Source organism: Bufo bufo, chromosome 9, assembly GCF_905171765.1.
Source record: "Bufo bufo chromosome 9, aBufBuf1.1, whole genome shotgun sequence".
In the NCBI taxonomy this organism is placed as follows: domain Eukaryota; kingdom Metazoa; phylum Chordata; class Amphibia; order Anura; family Bufonidae; genus Bufo; species Bufo bufo.
Window position 1 is genome coordinate 6,831,348 of NC_053397.1, and position 18,811 is coordinate 6,850,158.

The window sequence follows — 18,811 nt, forward strand, 5'->3', positions numbered from 1 at the left end:
CCTTGCGTCTTTATTTGTGGGTGCACGTCAGTCGGAGGTCTCATCTCCCTCACTGCTCGTGTCTATTAAAGGGGCACCCCAACCTCTGGCAGCGGGGCTGGGGGGGGATGGTCTGGAGTTCTCCTTAGCGGGCTCCTGTATCATTATAGAAAGGTGGTCACAGCTGTGGACCCCGGATCGGCCGCTCTCAGCATTTGGTCATAATTTTCTCCTTATTTCGGGGATAATCACAGGCTCGGCTGTAATTTGAGGTTTCCTGCAGCAGTCTCTGATCTAAAGTCTGCGCTGTGAAGGGTTAACAGACTGGGTGGCTACCACAGACACTGACAACTCCTGCCAGCTTCTCCCAGGCGGTCACCCAGCTTTCCTGAACCCTGAATGGAGATTCATCTTGGTTTGTGGAGCTCCCTGCTCAGAAGCTGCACAGTGATGGCACTGACGGGGTTAATGTGCCAAACTGTGTGAGGAGGATGATGGTGGTGGTGGCAATGATGAAGGGTATGGTGATGATAGTGATAATGATGATGGTGAGGATGATGGAGGTGATGATGATGGTGATGATGATGGTGAGGATGATGATGATGGTGGTGGATGATGATGAGGATGATGGTGGTGGATAATGATGATGGTGGTGGTGATGATGGTGGTGAGGATGATGATGATGGTGGTGGATGATGATGATGGTGATAATGATGAGGAAGATGATGATGGTGGTGGATAATGATGATGGTGGTGGTGATGATGGTGATGGTGGTGGTGATGGAGATAATGATGATGATGGTGAGGATGATGATGATGGTGGTGGTGATGATGATGGTGGATAACGATGAGGATGATGGTTGTGGATGATGGTGATGGTGGTGGATGATGGTGGTGATGATGGAGGTGGTGGATGATGGTGATAATGATGATGATGGTGGTGGATGATGGTGATGGTGGTGGATGATGGTGATGATGATGGTGGTGGATGATGGTGATGGTGGTGGATGATGGTGGTGGATGATGGTGATAATGATGATGGTGAATGATGGTGATAATGATGATGGTGAATGATGGTGATAATGATGGTGATGATGGTGGTGGTGATGGATATAATGATGATGATGGTGGTGATGATATTGTAAATGCGCCGAAAAAGAAACTGAAATTTCAAAACTGATTTTCGTTTACTTTGTTTTTCATTTCCCAGGGTGCATTGTGGGACTTGGCGCTGACAATGGCTGGAAATAAATCACATTAATGAGAAGGTCGGAGGCAAGAATGTAAAGGGGGCGTCTGACTCCATGTGGACGCAGGATCCCGCCTGGTGATTGGCCAGTAGAAGACAAGTCGGGGGGCGCGAGTATAGTGGTGATCCGCCATCTGATAATGTGGGAGGGACTCTGACAACCATGAATCTAACCCAGAAGTACAGGCTATAGAGGCAGATCAGGCAGCTGCTATGGGGCCCTTGGAGAGAAGGGGCCCAGCTCTGGATGGGTGGAGAGAACCGATGCAGGACTCTCCTCTCTAGGAGAACGCCACTGTTACGAATACCAGACCTCGTGCCCGGCGCCCGCTTGACGTCACCTACGTCGAGCTCACGAGACGCAATATGGTCACGGGTTACCAAAGCGTGACGTTACGCCCTCCAGAGGAGCAGGTGAGGTCAGCTTGGTACAGTTTACACCGACACCTCTTGTCCACGCGGGCACAGAGAGGCGACAAGCTGAGAGAGCCTTTCACTGCCGCAGCGAAACAGCGCGTCCTCAGCTCGGATAATCTGCCACCAGCTTCTCGTTTGATATAAGCCCGGTCCGCTAACGGGAATATATAGGGTGAGAAACCAACCCGCGGTAGCTTATAACTAGACCGAAACACGGACGTGGGGATTCGTGGTCGAGATACAAGATAGCACAAGATGAAATTATATAATTATTCGCCGTAAGGGCGCAGTAGATATAACAGAATATACACAGGGGTCTGAAGTTACAGAAACAGGCGATATAGGTACAGCAGGGTCAGTTACCGGGTCGATGAAAGCTCCTTTGGGTTAGGAGGTGGAATAGTCCGTGGCTGCAGTCACGTGGGGGCAGTGATGTCACCTGGTTCCCGGTCTCTCCAAACACATTGCAAGAAAATTTCGACTAGAACCTTCAGGATCACAGGTGCACACCGTTATATATACAAACAATAGAGCTAAGAAATGGGGGTCATTCTAGATAAAAGTGGTACAATACCGACTATAAATGAGTAATGGAAGCTCTTAGCGCTCATACGTGTCGGGCCCATCTACCTGGGACTTCTGAGCAGAATACGCTTGTAGCTGGTTCCTACACTGCCCTGACTATTGTAGGCTTAAGTAAGTCCAAAGTGAGGCCGTATATGACTGGCTTGAATGGGGTTATGACCTGTAGCCGGCCGCTCCCCTCCCCGCTTTTGGGTAGGGTCCACTCCTCCTTCTCTGGTGCTGGCAGCAAATGACCCATAAAACCCCTTAGGGCTCATAGTCCCAGACCAGAATGTCGCAGGAAGATGGTTCCAGGCCAATTGATGCTCCTGGATTCCGGCGGAGTCCAAACATGGTGCCGCTATGTGGTTTCTGTGGGGAGATATGTATATCTCCCCTCCTGGGCATCCTAGCCTCAAGCAAGGACCACGTGGACGTTTGGCTTTGCCCCAGGATCGCAAAAAGATAACGGAATTATGCCTGGGATGGACGGACGATTCATAATTCCTTATGAAATGTAGCTGCCAACATGTCTGGGAGGTATCATTGATCCTGGGCAAGGGCTGAGACCTCCTGCTGGGGTTTTCCTGCAGGATTAGCTTCCTCCAACCTGGTTGAGGTGTGACTTCATCCACCTGGGACCTCCTTGAAGCCTGGACCCCTGGGGCTTCCTCCCTCGCTGACATCAGATGGCTGGGGGGTGAACACTGACTGGGTAAATGCCAAAAGGGGAATCATATGACAATCAGGGCTGCCAATAAATGATAACCCATATTCCTCACAGCCATGTAAAGCGAAGGGAGGCCCAGGGGTCATGGGAGACGCGAGGTCCTTCTGTTGGTGGTCAGGGGGACAAAGCCTTCCACCATTCTGGTCTTTACAATGGGGCTCTCTCTCTTTTAAGTATCCCATTACAAAGCAGCACAGAGGATTTTTTAGCATTTTTTGTTTCATTCCAGCTTGATTAACCCTTTCAGGAGTTAAATTCTTTGCAGCGAGCAGCTAAAATAAACATCTCTGGTCCCATCGTTCTCAGACAGATTGTTCTGCCTGGGGTTCAGGAACGCAGATATTTTCTTAGAACCCCCAGAGAGCAGCGTTAAGGAATCCGCTCTGCAGAGCAGGATCTGAATTACAAGCCCTGAAATCTCTGAAGTCGTAAAATTGAAACAAGAAAGAAGGAGAGAGAAACAAGGGAGGAGAGAAAGAAAGAGAGAGAAAGAAAGAAAGGAGAGAGAAAGAAAAGAGAGAAGGAAGAGAGAAAGAAGAGAGAGAAGGAGAGAAAGAACAGAGAGAAAGAAAGGAGAGAAAGAAAGGAGAGAAAGAAAGAGAGAGAAAGAAAGAAAGAAAGAAAGGAGAGAGAGAGAGAAAGAAAAGAGAGAGATAGAGAAAGAAAAGAGAGAGAGAGAGAAAGAAGAGAGAGAAGGAGAGAAAGAAAGAAAGAAAGAAAGAAAGAAAGAAAAGAGAGAAAGAAAGAAAGAAAGGAGAGAGAAAGAAAAGAGAGAAGGAAGAGAGAAAGAAGAGAGAGAGAGAGAAAGAAGAGAGAGAAGGAGAGAAAGAACAGAGAGAAAGAAAGGAGAGAAAGAAAGAGAGAGAAAGAAAGAGAGAGAAAGAAAGAAAGGAGAGAGAAAGAAAAGAGAGAAAGGAGAGAGAAAGGAAGAAAGAGAGAGAGAGAGAGGGGAGGAGAGAAAGAAAGAGAGAGAGAAAGAAAGAAAAAGAAAGAAAGAGAGAAAGAAAGAAAGAAAGAAAGAAAAAAGAGAGAAAGAAGAGAGAGAAAGAAAAGAGAGAGAAAGAAAGAGAGAGAGGAGGAGAGAAAGAAGAGAGAGAAAGAAAGGAGAGAAAGAGAGAAAGAAAGAAGAGAGAGAGAAAAGAGAGAGACAGAGATAGAAAGAAAAAGGAGAGAAAGAAGGAAAAGGAAAGAAAGAAGAAAGAAAGAAAGAAAGAAAGAAAGGAGTGAGCAAGAGAGAAAAAAAGAAAGAAAATGGAGAGAAAAAAGCGAGAGAAAGAAAGGAAAGAAGAAAGAAAACGTGAAACTAAAATGCACCAAGACTCCTGGAGCTGAGCTGCGAGGTCCTGGGGGGGGCACTAATCACCCACATTTGGGAGGGGAGGCTCGGATTACAGCACCGGCCCCTTCTCCTTCTGCTCCTTTCCTCTGGAGTCTCCTGTTGTGTCTCCTTCTACCGTCTGCGAAGGGAAGATTTCAGCAACAAATTTCAGGTTAGTGGAACTTAAAACATTTGGCGCTGTCCGTGGTCGCTGGACTTTACAACAGGCGCAGCGAACAATGGTCAGCTGCTCACACATTCTCCATCCAATTAATATATACATAGACACATGTAGCAGAGCTGAGTTTGTCATTTGACACAATTTACAGGGCTGCAGAAAATTGGAACGAATTCTCTCTACTCATAACATTTGAACGACAAACTCAGCTCTGCTACATCTGATTATATAGGTGTCTATAGACTGTGTATAATGCATACAAGTCTAGCCTGGGAAGGGATAGAAACCACTGGGTGCGGATAGCAGCGACATATACAGATGTAGAAGAGCTGAGTATGTAATTTGTAATTTATCTTGTTACATAGAATACAATTATATTTGTTTCATCGGGAGGGTTCACAAACTTTATTAACGGTACATGAAATAATCAGCTGTAGGAGACTTTCAGCTCTGCTCCATCTAGTCTGCTGGAGTCAGGGCCCTGCAGATACCACTGGCCACCAGGGATCATTATCTATGTCACTGCCAATAAAGAATCGGCACTTTAAATACCACATGGTACTGTACACTGATGACCAGAAATATATTGATCACTGTCCACCAGGATAGGTCACATTGTATATGCTAATGAGCTCCATGGATGCTGTACATAGTGTCCTCCACTAGGGGGAGCTCACTGCATACAGATATGTAGTAACAGAGTGCAGTAATCTCCTCAGCTCCCTCTAGTGGTGGCTGTATATATCTGTATGCAGTAATCTCCTGAGCTTCCTCTAGTGGTGGCTGTATATATCTGTATGTAGTAATCTCCTGAGCTCCCTCTAGTGGTGGCTGTATATATCTGTATGTAGTAATCTCCTGAGCTCCCTCTAGTGGTGGCTGTATATATCTGTATGTAGTAATCTCCTGAGCTCCCTCTAGTGGTGGCTGTATATATCTGTATGCAGTAATTTCCTGAGCTCCCTCTAGTGGTGGCTGTATATATCTGTATGCAGCAATCCCCTGAGCTCCCTCTAGTGGTGGCTGTATATATCTGTATGCACTAATCTCCTGAACTCCCTCTAGTGGTGTCTGTATATATCTGTATGTAGTAATCTCCTGAGCTCCCTCTAGTGGTGGCTGTATATATCTGTATGTAGTAATCTCCTGAGCTCCCTCTAGTGGTGGCTGTATATATCTTCATGTAGTAATCTCCTGAGCTCCCTCTAGTGGTGGCTGTATATATCTGTATGCAGTAATCTCCTGAGCTCCCTCTAGTGATGGCTGTATATATCTGTATGCAGTAATCACCTGAGCTCCCTCTAGTGGTGGCTGTATATATCTGTATGTAGTAATCTCCTGAGCTCCCCCTAGTGGTGTCTGCATATATCTGTATGCAGTAATCTCCTGAGCTCCCTCTAGTGGTGGCTGTATATATCTGTATGCAGTAATCACCTGAGCTCCCTCTAGTGGTGGCTGTATATATTTGTATGCAGTAATCTCCTGAGCTCCCTCTAGTGGTGGCTGTATATATCTTTATGTAGTAATCTCCTGAGCTCCTTCTAGTGGTGGCTGTATATATCTGTATGTAGTAATTTCCTGAGCTCCTTCTAGTGGTGGCTGTATAAATCTGTATGCAGTAATCTCCTGAGCTCCCTCTAGTGGTGGCTGTATATATCTTTATGTAGTAATCTCCTGAGCTCCCTCTAGAGGTGGCTGTATATATCTGTATGTAGTAATATCCTGAGCTCTCTCTAGTGGTGGCTGTATATATCTGTATGTAGTAATCTCCTGAGCTCCCTCTAGTGGTGGCTGTATATATCTGTATGTAGTAATCTCTTGAGCTCCCTCTAGTGATGGCTGTATATATCTGTATGCAGTAATCACCTGAGCTCCCTCTAGTGGTGGCTGTATATATCTGTATGCAGTAATCTCCTGAGCTCCCTCTAGTGGTGGCTGTATATATCTGTATGTAGTAATCTCCTGAGCTCCCTCTAGTGGTGGCTGTATATATCTGTATGTAGTAATCTCCTGAGCTCCCTCTAGTGGTGGCTGTATATATCTGTATGTAGTAATCTCCTGAGCTCCCTCTAGTGGTGGCTGTATATATCTGTATGCAGTAATTTCCTGAGCTCCCTCTAGTGGTGGCTGTATATATCTGTATGCAGCAATCCCCTGAGCTCCCTCTAGTGGTGGCTGTATATATCTTTATGTAGTAATCTCCTGAGCTCCCTCTAGAGGTGGCTGTATATATCTGTATGTAGTAATATCCTGAGCTCTCTCTAGTGGTGGCTGTATATATCTGTATGTAGTAATCTCCTGAGCTCCCTCTAGTGGTGGCTGTATATATCTGTATGTAGTAATCTCTTGAGCTCCCTCTAGTGATGGCTGTATATATCTGTATGCAGTAATCACCTGAGCTCCCTCTAGTGGTGGCTGTATATATCTGTATGCAGTAATCTCCTGAGCTCCCTCTAGTGGTGGCTGTATATATCTGTATGTAGTAATCTCCTGAGCTCCCTCTAGTGGTGGCTGTATATATCTGTATGTAGTAATCTCCTGAGCTCCCTCTAGTGGTGGCTGTATATATCTTCATGTAGTAATCTCCTGAGCTCCCTCTAGTGGTGGCTGTATATATCTGTATGCAGTAATCTCCTGAGCTCCCTCTAGTGATGGCTGTATATATCTGTATGCAGTAATCACCTGAGCTCCCTCTAGTGGTGGCTGTATATATCTGTATGTAGTAATCTCCTGAGCTCCCCCTAGTGGTGTCTGCATATATCTGTATGCAGTAATCTCCTGAGCTCCCTCTAGTGGTGGCTGTATATATCTGTATGCAGTAATCACCTGAGCTCCCTCTAGTGGTGGCTGTATATATTTGTATGCAGTAATCTCCTGAGCTCCCTCTAGTGGTGGCTGTATATATCTTTATGTAGTAATCTCCTGAGCTCCTTCTAGTGGTGGCTGTATATATCTGTATGTAGTAATTTCCTGAGCTCCTTCTAGTGGTGGCTGTATAAATCTGTATGCAGTAATCTCCTGAGCTCCCTCTAGTGGTGGCTGTATATATCTTTATGTAGTAATCTCCTGAGCTCCCTCTAGAGGTGGCTGTATATATCTGTATGTAGTAATATCCTGAGCTCTCTCTAGTGGTGGCTGTATATATCTGTATGTAGTAATCTCCTGAGCTCCCTCTAGTGGTGGCTGTATATATCTGTATGTAGTAATCTCTTGAGCTCCCTCTAGTGATGGCTGTATATATCTGTATGCAGTAATCACCTGAGCTCCCTCTAGTGGTGGCTGTATATATCTGTATGCAGTAATCTCCTGAGCTCCCTCTAGTGGTGGCTGTATATATCTGTATGTAGTAATCTCCTGAGCTCCCTCTAGTGGTGGCTGTATATATCTGTATGCAGTAATCTCCTGAGCTCCCTCTAGTGGTGGCTGTATATATCTGTATGTAGTAATCTCCTGAGCTCTCTTTAGAGGTGACTGTATATATCTGTATGTAGTAATCTCCTGAGCTCCGTCTAGTGGTGTCTGCATATATCTGTATGCAGTGATCTCCTGAGCTCCCTCTAGTGGTGGCTGTATATATCTGTATGTAGTAATCTCCTGAGCTCCCCCTAGTGGTAGCTGTATATATCTGTATGTAGTAATCTCCTGAGCTCCCTCTAGTGGTGGCTGTATATATCTGTATGTAGTAATCTCCTGAGCTCCCTCTAGTGGTGGCTGTATATATCTGTATGTAGTAATCTCCTGAGCTCCCTCTAGTGGTGGCTGTATATATCTGTATGTAGTAATCTCCTGAGCTCCCTCTAGTGGTGGCTGTATATATCTGTATGTAGTAATCTCCTGAGCTCCCTCTAGTGGTGGCTGTATATATCTGTATGTAGTAATCTCCTGAGCTCCCTCTAGTGGTAGCTGTATATATCTGTATGTAGTAATCTCCTGAGCTCCCTCTAGTGGTGGCTGTATATATCTGTATGTAGTAATCTCCTGAGCTCCCTCTAGTAGTGGCTGTATATATCTGTATGTAGTAATCTCCTGAGCTCCCTCTAGTGGTGGCTGTATATATCTGTATGTAGTAAGCTCCCCCTATGTCAATCCAAGGGATTTGTAGCAGTGTGTCAGAATTTAGATCATGTTAATGTTTGATTTGTTGTCTTGTGTCTTCAGGCCATTACAAACCATCGTTCATCTGATGATTTTCATCCGCTCCTATCATGGCTAGAATCAACCAGTTGGGATTTCTAAGTGTTTTTATTTTACTTCTACATTGCACCAAACCGTCCTTGTCTCAGGCCAACTGCTCGGAAGTTGTGTGTGAACCCCTGCAGAACTGCATATTGGAGGTGCAGGAGGAGGGGTCCTGCTGCCCATCATGTGCACAGTTTGGGTGCCCCTGTGAGGGTTACCAGTACTACGATTGCGTCAGTGTTGGATTTCAAGGTGGTAAAGTTCCTGAAGGCGAGTCTTACTTTGTCGACTCTGGCAGCACGGAGTGCACCTGCCCCTCTGGCGGCGGGAGGATCAACTGCCATTTTATACCGTGTACTGAACTGCCACCAAATTGCATTGACATCATTCAGCCGGCGGACAGTTGCATTCAGTGCGGTAGGATTGGCTGCATCCATGGCGAGGAGAAGTACGAGGCCGGGCACACTTTTCACATGGCACACTGTAAATTCTGCCATTGCCCCAATGCTGGGGGTGAGTTACTGTGCTACAATGTGCCTGACTGCGACGAGAAGGCGGACAACTCCATCGAGAGCGACCCCGAGAGACAGTACGACTACCCTGACAGCCACGAGCAGGAGCCCCTGGAGGTGGTGGAAAAAAACAATAATTATAGAAGGAACGCTCTGCAGGATTACCCCATGATGGACTACGATGAGACCACGGATGAGGCCGTAACCACTTTACCAACCACTACTCAACCCATCATCCTGGTGGAATATACCACAAACTATCCCAGCAGCCAACCATCTACCACTGCCTACACCACCGAGAGTAGCACCACCATGGCACCAACAATTTCCACTGAGGGTAAGACCACCACCCAGCCAGATGTGGTAGAGCAGACCACCAGCCCGGCTCCCACCACCCAGCACAGACCCACGGAGCGAACCATAGCCTCAACCACTGCAAGGGAGAAAGCCGAGACCCCGGAACTGGAGACAGAAGTAAACGGGAAGCAGGACTTGGAAGAAGAAGAAGAGGAAAAGGAAGGAAACATCCTTTCCACAACAGCGACATCGTTTCAGTGGGGTTCCAGTCCCTCCGTGGGGCCACAGGTCACGTTCCCTAGTCTCGAAAAGGAGAAGACTGTGAAGGACATCCTCAATCAGTCAAGACCACATGATGGTAAGACGCTGTGGACAATCCCATCCATGCACCCAGCATACATCAACCCTGAGACTCTCCAGCCATTTCAGAACTACAATCCCCAACATGTACATACTGAAATGGATGGAGAGGCTCAGGTTGCCAATGCACTGAATAATGGCCCTTGTAATGTCCTGGCACAGGGGCCCGCTGCGGTTTAGTTGTCTAAGGGGCACCGTTGCTCCCTGTGACTCGCTGATTGTTTCTGGCTTCATTCCTTGTAAATATCAGTTCGGCCGATCTCTTCCCAGTGGAAGAATTTCCTGTGTGGAATTTGTGCAGCCACAATGGCCTCGGATGCGTTGTCTCCGCAGATAAGGACTTTGTAGACGTCAACACCCGCATGTTCACAGCCGCCACCCGCTGGGTGATGTTATCTGGGGTCCAGTTATCTGCCCTGGGGGAAGCCCTCCCCCCACCATCACCAGTACTATCCGCACGCTATCAGTGCACCGTAAAGATGGCGGCTCTTATGTCTCACATGTCACCGGCTCATGGGGTGGCATCCATTATACAGAGTCACCTCCAGGGGAAATTCTAGATAATGCAATCACAACTTTCATGTGCCGTAATGATACATTGTATACTGTGTGACGTGATGATACATTGTATACTGTGTGCCGTAATGATACATTGTATACTGTGTGACGTGATGATACATTGTATACTGTGTGCCGTAATGATACATTGTATACTGTGTGCCGTAATGATACATTGTATACTGTGTGCCGTAATGATACATTGTATACTGTGTGCCGTAATGATACATTGTATACTGTGTGACATAATGATACATTGTATACTGTGTGACATAATGATACATTGTATACAGAATGATACATTGTATACTGTGTGCCGTAATGATACATTGTATACCGTGTGACATAATGATACATTGTATACTGTGTGACATAATGATACATTGTATACTGTGTGACATAATGATGCATTGTATACTGTGTGACATAATGATACATTGTATACTGTGTGACGTAATGATACATTGTATACAGTGTGACGTAATGATACATTGTATACTGTGTGCCATAATGATACATTGTATACTGTGTGACGTAATGATACATTGTATACCGTGTGACATAACGATACATTGTATACTGTGTGCCATAATGATACATTGTATACTGTGTGACGTAATGATACATTGTATACTGTGTGACGTAATGATACATTGCATACTGTGTGACATAATGATACATTGTATACAGAATGATACATTGTATACTGTGTGACGTGATGATACATTGTATAATGTGTGACATAATGATACATTGTATACAGTGTGACGTAATGATACATTGTATACTGTGTGACATGATGATACATTGTATAATGTGTGACATAATGATACATTGTATACTATGTGACATGATGATACATTGTATACTGTGTGACGTAATGATACATTGTATACTGTGTGACATGATGATACATTGTTTACTGTGTGACATGATGATACATTGTATACTGTGTGCCGTAATGATACATTGTATACTGTGTGACATAATGATACATTGTATACTGTGTGACATGATGATACATTGTATAATGTGTGACATAATGATACATTGTATACTGTGTGACATGATGATACATTGTATACTGTGTGCCGTAATGATACATTGTATACCGTGTGCCGTGATGATACATTGTATATTGTCAGCAGGGGCGTAACTACCATAGCGGCAGACCATGCGACTGCTGTGGGGCCCAGGGCAAGAGGGGGCCCAGTCTTACTTGGGATTATCTCCTCTTCTACTGGGGGTAAAAATTTGGTCAGGACTCTACCAAGCAGGGGTAGGCAACCTCCGGCACTCCAGCTGTTGTAAAACTACAACTCCCATCATGCATACTTGCTCTGCTCTTCAAAGAAATATAGGAATGAATGGAGCATGCTGGGAATTGTAGTGTGCACCCCTTCTCTAAAGGAACAACTTTTAGCAAATGAAGCTAATGAGCATTCGTAGTAACGTTCGTTAGCGATCATCTTGCAGTCTAATACTGTCGCCAATTGCCCGGTGAACTAGATTTTGCAATCCAAATCTTTTGACAGGTTAAAAAATTATTGTTTGCAGATGGCAGATCATGGAGTCTAATTACAATCTGATGCCGGCAAACAGTGGTTCAGTATAGCGAAGAGCGATGGTATCACGATCACTGCCCCCTATACTGTGGAGGAGATCGCTGCCTGTAATAGCAGCCGTCTCCTCCGCTTCGCAAGCAAATAACACTGGGATAGAACGCCTGTTATATCGGGCTGTGTAATAAACCTTTACACTTTCACAGGGTTGTCATCCAGCTTACACATATCCTAAATGACTTATCTACAAATATTCACCGGAGTTACACCAATGCTTATAGCTCAGTGTCAGTCTACACTGTAGTTCTGGAAGTCCAAGAACTTACAGCGCAAGATGAACAGAGCCAAGACGAGACAGCTCTCATGGCGACAATGGAATACTATCTAATATATGTTTTTATCAACCATTTCAGACCAGGGAGAGGATGACTGTAGGACAGGAGAATACAGTCTATTGCCCCCTGTTATCAGCCATTTCAGGGGAGAGGATGACTGTAGGACAGGAGAATACAGTCTATTGCCCCCTGTTATCAGCCATTTCAGGGGAGAGGATGACTGTAGGACAGGAGAATACAGTCTATTGCCCCCTGTTATCAGCCATTTCAGGGGAGAGGATGACTGTAGGACAGGAGAATACAGTCTATTGTTCCCTGTTATCAGCCATTTCAGGGGAGAGGATGACTGTAGGACAGGAGAATACAGTCTATTGCTTCCTGTTATCAGCCATTTCAGGGGAGAGGATGACTGTAGGACAGGAGAATACAGTCTATTGCCGCCTGTTATCAGCCATTTCAGGGGAGAGGATGACTGTAGGACAGGAGAATACAGTCTATTGCTCCCTGTTATCAGCCATTTCAGGGGAGAGGATGACTGTAGGACAGGAGAATACAGTCTATTGCTCCCTGTTATCAGCCATTTCAGAGGAGAGGATGACTGTAGGACAGGAGAATACAATCTATTGCCCCCTGTTATCAGCCATTTCAGGGGAGAGGATGACTGTAGGACAGGAGAATACAGTCTATTGCCCCCTGTTATCAGCCATTTCAGGGGAGAGGATGACTGTAGGACAGGAGAATACAGTCTATTGCCGCCTGTTATCAGCCATTTCAGGGGAGAGGATGACTGTAGGACAGGAGAATACAGTCTATTGCTCCCTGTTATCAGCCATTTCAGGGGAGAGGATGACTGTAGGACAGGAGAATACAGTCTATTGCTCCCTGTTATCAGCCATTTCAGAGGAGAGGATGACTGTAGGACAGGAGAATACAATCTATTGCTTCCTGTTATCAGCCATTTCAGGGGAGAGGATGACTGTAGGACAGGAGAATACAATCTATTGCCCCCTGTTATCAGCCATTTCAGGGGAGAGGATGACTGTAGGATAGGAGAATACAATCTATTGCCCCCTGTTATCAGCCATTTCAGGGGAGAGGATGACTGTAGGACAGGAGAATACAGTCTATTGCCGCCTGTTATCAGCCATTTCAGGGGAGAGGATGACTGTAGGACAGGAGAATACAGTCTATTGCTCCCTGTTATCAGCCATTTCAGGGGAGAGGATGACTGTAGGACAGGAGAATACAGTCTATTGCCCCCTGTTATCAGCCATTTCAGGGAAGAGGATGACTGTAGGACAGGAGAATATAGTCTATTGCTCCCTGTTATCAGCCATTTCAGGGGAGAGGATAACTGTAGGACAGGAGAATACAGTCTATTGCCCCCTGTTATCAGACATTTCAGGGGAGAGGATGACTGTAGGACAGGAGAATACAGTCTATTGCTCCCTGTTATCAGCCATTTCAGGGGAGAGGATGACTGTAGGACAGGAGAATACAGTCTATTGCCCCCTGTTATCAGCCATTTCAGGGGAGAGGATGACTGTAGGACAGGAGAATACAGTCTATTGCTCCCTGTTATCAGCCATTTCAGGGGAGAGGATGACTGTAGGACAGGAGAATACAGTCTATTGCCCCCTGTTATCAGCCATTTCAGGGGAGAGGATGACTGTAGGACAGGAGAATACAATCTATTGCCCCTGTTATCAGCCATTTCAGGGGAGAAGATGACTGTAGGACAGGAGAATACAGTCTATTGCTCCCTGTTATCAGCCATTTCAGGGGAGAGGATGACTGTAGGACAGGAGAATACAGTCTATTGATCCCTGTTATCAGCCATTTCAGGGGAGAGGATGACTGTAGGACAGGAGAATACAGTCTATTGCCCCCTGTTATCAGCCATTTCAGGGGAGAGGATGACTGTAGGACAGGAGAATACAGTCTATTGCTCCCTGTTATCAGCCATTTCAGGGGAGAGGATGACTGTAGGACAGGAGAATATAGTCTGTTGCTCCCTGTTATCAGCCATTTCAGGGAGAGGATGACTGTAGGACAGGAGAATACAGTCTATTGCCCCCTGTTATCAGCCATTTCAGGGGAGAGGATGACTGTAGGACAGGAGAATACAGTCTATTGTCCCCTGTTATCAGCCATTTCAGAGGAGAGGATGACTGTAGGACAGGAGAATACAGTCTATTGCCCCCTGTTATCAGCCATTTCAGGGGAGAGGATGACTGTAGGACAGGAGAATACAGTCTATTGCCCCCTGTTATCAGCCATTTCAGGGGAGAGGATGACTGTAGGACAGGAGAATACAGTCTATTGTCCCCTGTTATCAGCCATTTCAGAGGAGAGGATGACTGTAGGACAGGAGAATACAGTCTATTGCCCCCTGTTATCAGCCATTTCAGGGGAGAGGATGACTGTAGGACAGGAGAATACAGTCTATTGCCCCCTGTTATCAGCCATTTCAGGGGAGAGGATGACTGTAGGACAGGAGAATACAGTCTATTGCTCCCTGTTATCAGCCATTTCAGGGGAGAGGATGACTGTAGGACAGGAGAATACAGTCTATTGCCCCCTGTTATCAGCCATTTCAGGGGAGAGGATGACTGTAGGACAGGAGAATACAATCTATTGCCCCTGTTATCAGCCATTTCAGGGGAGAAGATGACTGTAGGACAGGAGAATACAGTCTATTGCTCCCTGTTATCAGCCATTTCAGGGGAGAGGATGACTGTAGGACAGGAGAATACAGTCTATTGATCCCTGTTATCAGCCATTTCAGGGGAGAGGATGACTGTAGGACAGGAGAATACAGTCTATTGCCCCCTGTTATCAGCCATTTCAGGGGAGAGGATGACTGTAGGACAGGAGAATACAGTCTATTGCTCCCTGTTATCAGCCATTTCAGGGGAGAGGATGACTGTAGGACAGGAGAATATAGTCTGTTGCTCCCTGTTATCAGCCATTTCAGGGAGAGGATGACTGTAGGACAGGAGAATACAGTCTATTGCCCCCTGTTATCAGCCATTTCAGGGGAGAGGATGACTGTAGGACAGGAGAATACAGTCTATTGCTCCCTGTTATCAGCCATTTCAGGGGAGAGGATGACTGTAGGACAGGAGAATATAGTCTGTTGCTCCCTGTTATCAGCCATTTCAGGGAGAGGATGACTGTAGGACAGGAGAATACAGTCTATTGCCCCCTGTTATCAGCCATTTCAGGGGAGAGGATGACTGTAGGACAGGAGAATACAGTCTATTGTCCCCTGTTATCAGCCACTTCAGAGGAGAGGATGACTGTAGGACAGGAGAATACAGTCTATTGCCCCCTGTTATCAGCCATTTCAGGGGAGAGGATGACTGTAGGACAGGAGAATACAGTCTATTGCCCCCTGTTATCAGCCATTTCAGGGGAGAGGATGACTGTAGGACAGGAGAATACAGTCTATTGTCCCCTGTTATCAGCCATTTCAGAGGAGAGGATGACTGTAGGACAGGAGAATACAGTCTATTGCCCCCTGTTATCAGCCATTTCAGGGGAGAGGATGACTGTAGGACAGGAGAATACAGTCTATTGCCCCCTGTTATCAGCCATTTCAGGGGAGAGGATGACTGTAGGACAGGAGAATACAGTCTATTGCTCCCTGTTATCAGCCATTTCAGGGGAGAGGATGACTGTAGGACAGGAGAATACAGTCTATTGCCCCCTGTTATCAGCCATTTCAGGGGAGAGGATGACTGTAGGACAGGAGAATACAATCTATTGCCCCTGTTATCAGCCATTTCAGGGGAGAAGATGACTGTAGGACAGGAGAATACAGTCTATTGCTCCCTGTTATCAGCCATTTCAGGGGAGAGGATGACTGTAGGACAGGAGAATACAGTCTATTGATCCCTGTTATCAGCCATTTCAGGGGAGAGGATGACTGTAGGACAGGAGAATACAGTCTATTGCTCCCTGTTATCAGCCATTTCAGGGGAGAGGATGACTGTAGGACAGGAGAATATAGTCTGTTGCTCCCTGTTATCAGCCATTTCAGGGAGAGGATGACTGTAGGACAGGAGAATACAGTCTATTGCCCCCTGTTATCAGCCATTTCAGGGGAGAGGATGACTGTAGGACAGGAGAATACAGTCTATTGTCCCCTGTTATCAGCCATTTCAGAGGAGAGGATGACTGTAGGACAGGAGAATACAGTCTATTGCCCCCTGTTATCAGCCATTTCAGGGGAGAGGATGACTGTAGGACAGGAGAATACAGTCTATTGCCCCCTGTTATCAGCCATTTCAGGGGAGAGGATGACTGTAGGACAGGAGAATACAGTCTATTGTCCCCTGTTATCAGCCATTTCAGAGGAGAGGATGACTGTAGGACAGGAGAATACAGTCTATTGCCCCCTGTTATCAGCCATTTCAGGGGAGAGGATGACTGTAGGACAGGAGAATACAGTCTATTGCCCCCTGTTATCAGCCATTTCAGGGGAGAGGATGACTGTAGGACAGGAGAATACAGTCTATTGCTCCCTGTTATCAGCCATTTCAGGGGAGAGGATGACTGTAGGACAGGAGAATACAGTCTATTGCCCCCTGTTATCAGCCATTTCAGGGGAGAGGATGACTGTAGGACAGGAGAACACAGTCTATTGCCCCCTGTTATCAGCCATTTCAGGGGAGAGGATGACTGTAGGACAGGAGAATACAGTCTATTGCTCCCTGTTATCAGCCATTTCAGGGGAGAGGATGATTGTAGGACAGAAGAATACAGTCTATTGTCCCCTGTTATCAGCCATTTCAGAGGAGAGGATGACTGTAGGACAGGAGAATAGTCTACTGCTCCCTGTTATCAGCCATTTCAGGGGAGAGGATGACTGTAGGACAGGAGAATACAGTCTACTGCTCCCTGTTATCAGCCATTTTAGGGGGGAGGATGACTGTAGGACAGGAGAATACAGTCTATTGCTCCCTGTTATCAGCCATTTCAGGGGAGAGGATGACTGTAGGACAGGAGAATACAGTCTATTGTCCCCTGTTATCAGCCATTTCAGGGGAGAGGATGACTGTAGGACAGAAGAATACAGTCTATTGCCCCCTGTTATCAGCCATTTCAGGGGAGAGGATGACTGTAGGACAGGAGAATACAGTCTATTGCCCCCTGTTATCAGCCATTTCAGGGGAGAGGATGACTGTAGGACAGGAGAATACAGTCTATTGCTCCCTGTTATCAGCCATTTCAGGGGAGAGGATGACTGTAGGACAGAAGAATACAGTCTATTGTCCCCTGTTATCAGCCATTTCAGAGGAGAGGATGACTGTAGGACAGGAGAATAGTCTATTGCTCCCTGTTATCAGCCATTTCAGGGGAGAGGATGACTGTAGGACAGGAGAATACAGTATATTGCCCCCTGTTATCAGCCATTTTAGGGGGGAGGATGACTGTAGGACAGGAGAATACAGTCTATTGCTCCCTGTTATCAGCCATTTCAGGGGAGAGGATGACTGTAGGACAGGAGAATACAGTCTATTGCTCCCTGTTATCAGCCATTTCAGAGGAGAGGATGACTGTAGGACAGGAGAATACAGTCTATTGCTCCCTGTTATCAGCCATTTCAGGGGAGAGGATGACTGTAGGACAGGAGAATACAGTCTATTGCTCCCTGTTATCAGCCATTTCAGGGGAGAGGATGACTGTAGGACAGGAGAATACAGTCTATTGCTCCCTGTTATCAGCCATTTTAGGGGGGAGGGTGACTGTAGGACAGGAGAATACAGTCTATTGCTCCCTGTTATCAGCCATTTCAGGGGAGAGGATGACTGTAGGACAGGAGAATACAGTCTATTGCTCCCTGTTATCAGCCATTTTAGGGGAGAGGATGACTGTAGGACAGGAGAATACAGTCTATTGCTCCCTGTTATCAGCCATTTCAGGGGAGAGGATGACTGTAGACAGGAGAATACAATCTATTGCTCCCTGTTATCAGCCATTTCAGGGGAGAGGATGACTGTAGGACAGGAGAATACAGTCTATTGCCCCCTGTTATCAGCCATTTCAGGGGAGAGGATGACTGTAGGACAGGAGAATACAATCTATTGCCCCCTGTTATCAGCCATTTCAGGGGAGAGGATGACTGTAGGACAGGAGAATACAGTCTATTGCCCCCTGTTATCAGCCATTTCAGGGGAGAGGATGACTGTAGGACAGGAGAATACAGTCTATTGCCCCCTGTTATCAGCCATTTCAGGGGAGAAGATGACTGTAGGACAGGAGAAAACAGTCTATTGCCCCCTGTTATCAGCCATTTCAGGGGAGAGGATGACTGTAGGACAGGAGAATACAGTCTATTGCCCCCTGTTATCAGCCATTTCAGGGGAGAGGACGACTGTAGGACAGGAGAATACAGTCTATTGCCCCCTGTTATCAGCCATTTCAGGGGAGAGGATGACTGTAGGACAGGAGAATACAATCTATTGCCCCCTGTTATCAGCCATTTCAGGGGAGAGGATGACTGTAGGACAGGAGAATACGGTCTATTGCCCCCTGTTATCAGCCATTTCAGGGAGAGGATGACTG

At 46.2% G+C, this 18,811-nt stretch overlaps 1 protein-coding gene across 1 annotated transcript in view; it reads left to right on the top strand.

The window, feature by feature from the left end:
• Positions 1–4,272: 4,272 nt before the first annotated feature.
• Positions 4,273–18,811, top strand: part of FBLN2 (fibulin 2) — a 72,810-nt gene continuing 58,271 nt past the window's right edge. Inside the window, exons 1-2 of the mRNA XM_040407586.1 lie at positions 4,273–4,429; positions 8,594–9,781. Coding sequence (XP_040263520.1) covers positions 8,641–9,781 — 1,141 coding nt within the window. The 5' untranslated portion in view covers positions 4,273–4,429; positions 8,594–8,640. The remainder of the gene's footprint in view (positions 4,430–8,593; positions 9,782–18,811) is intronic.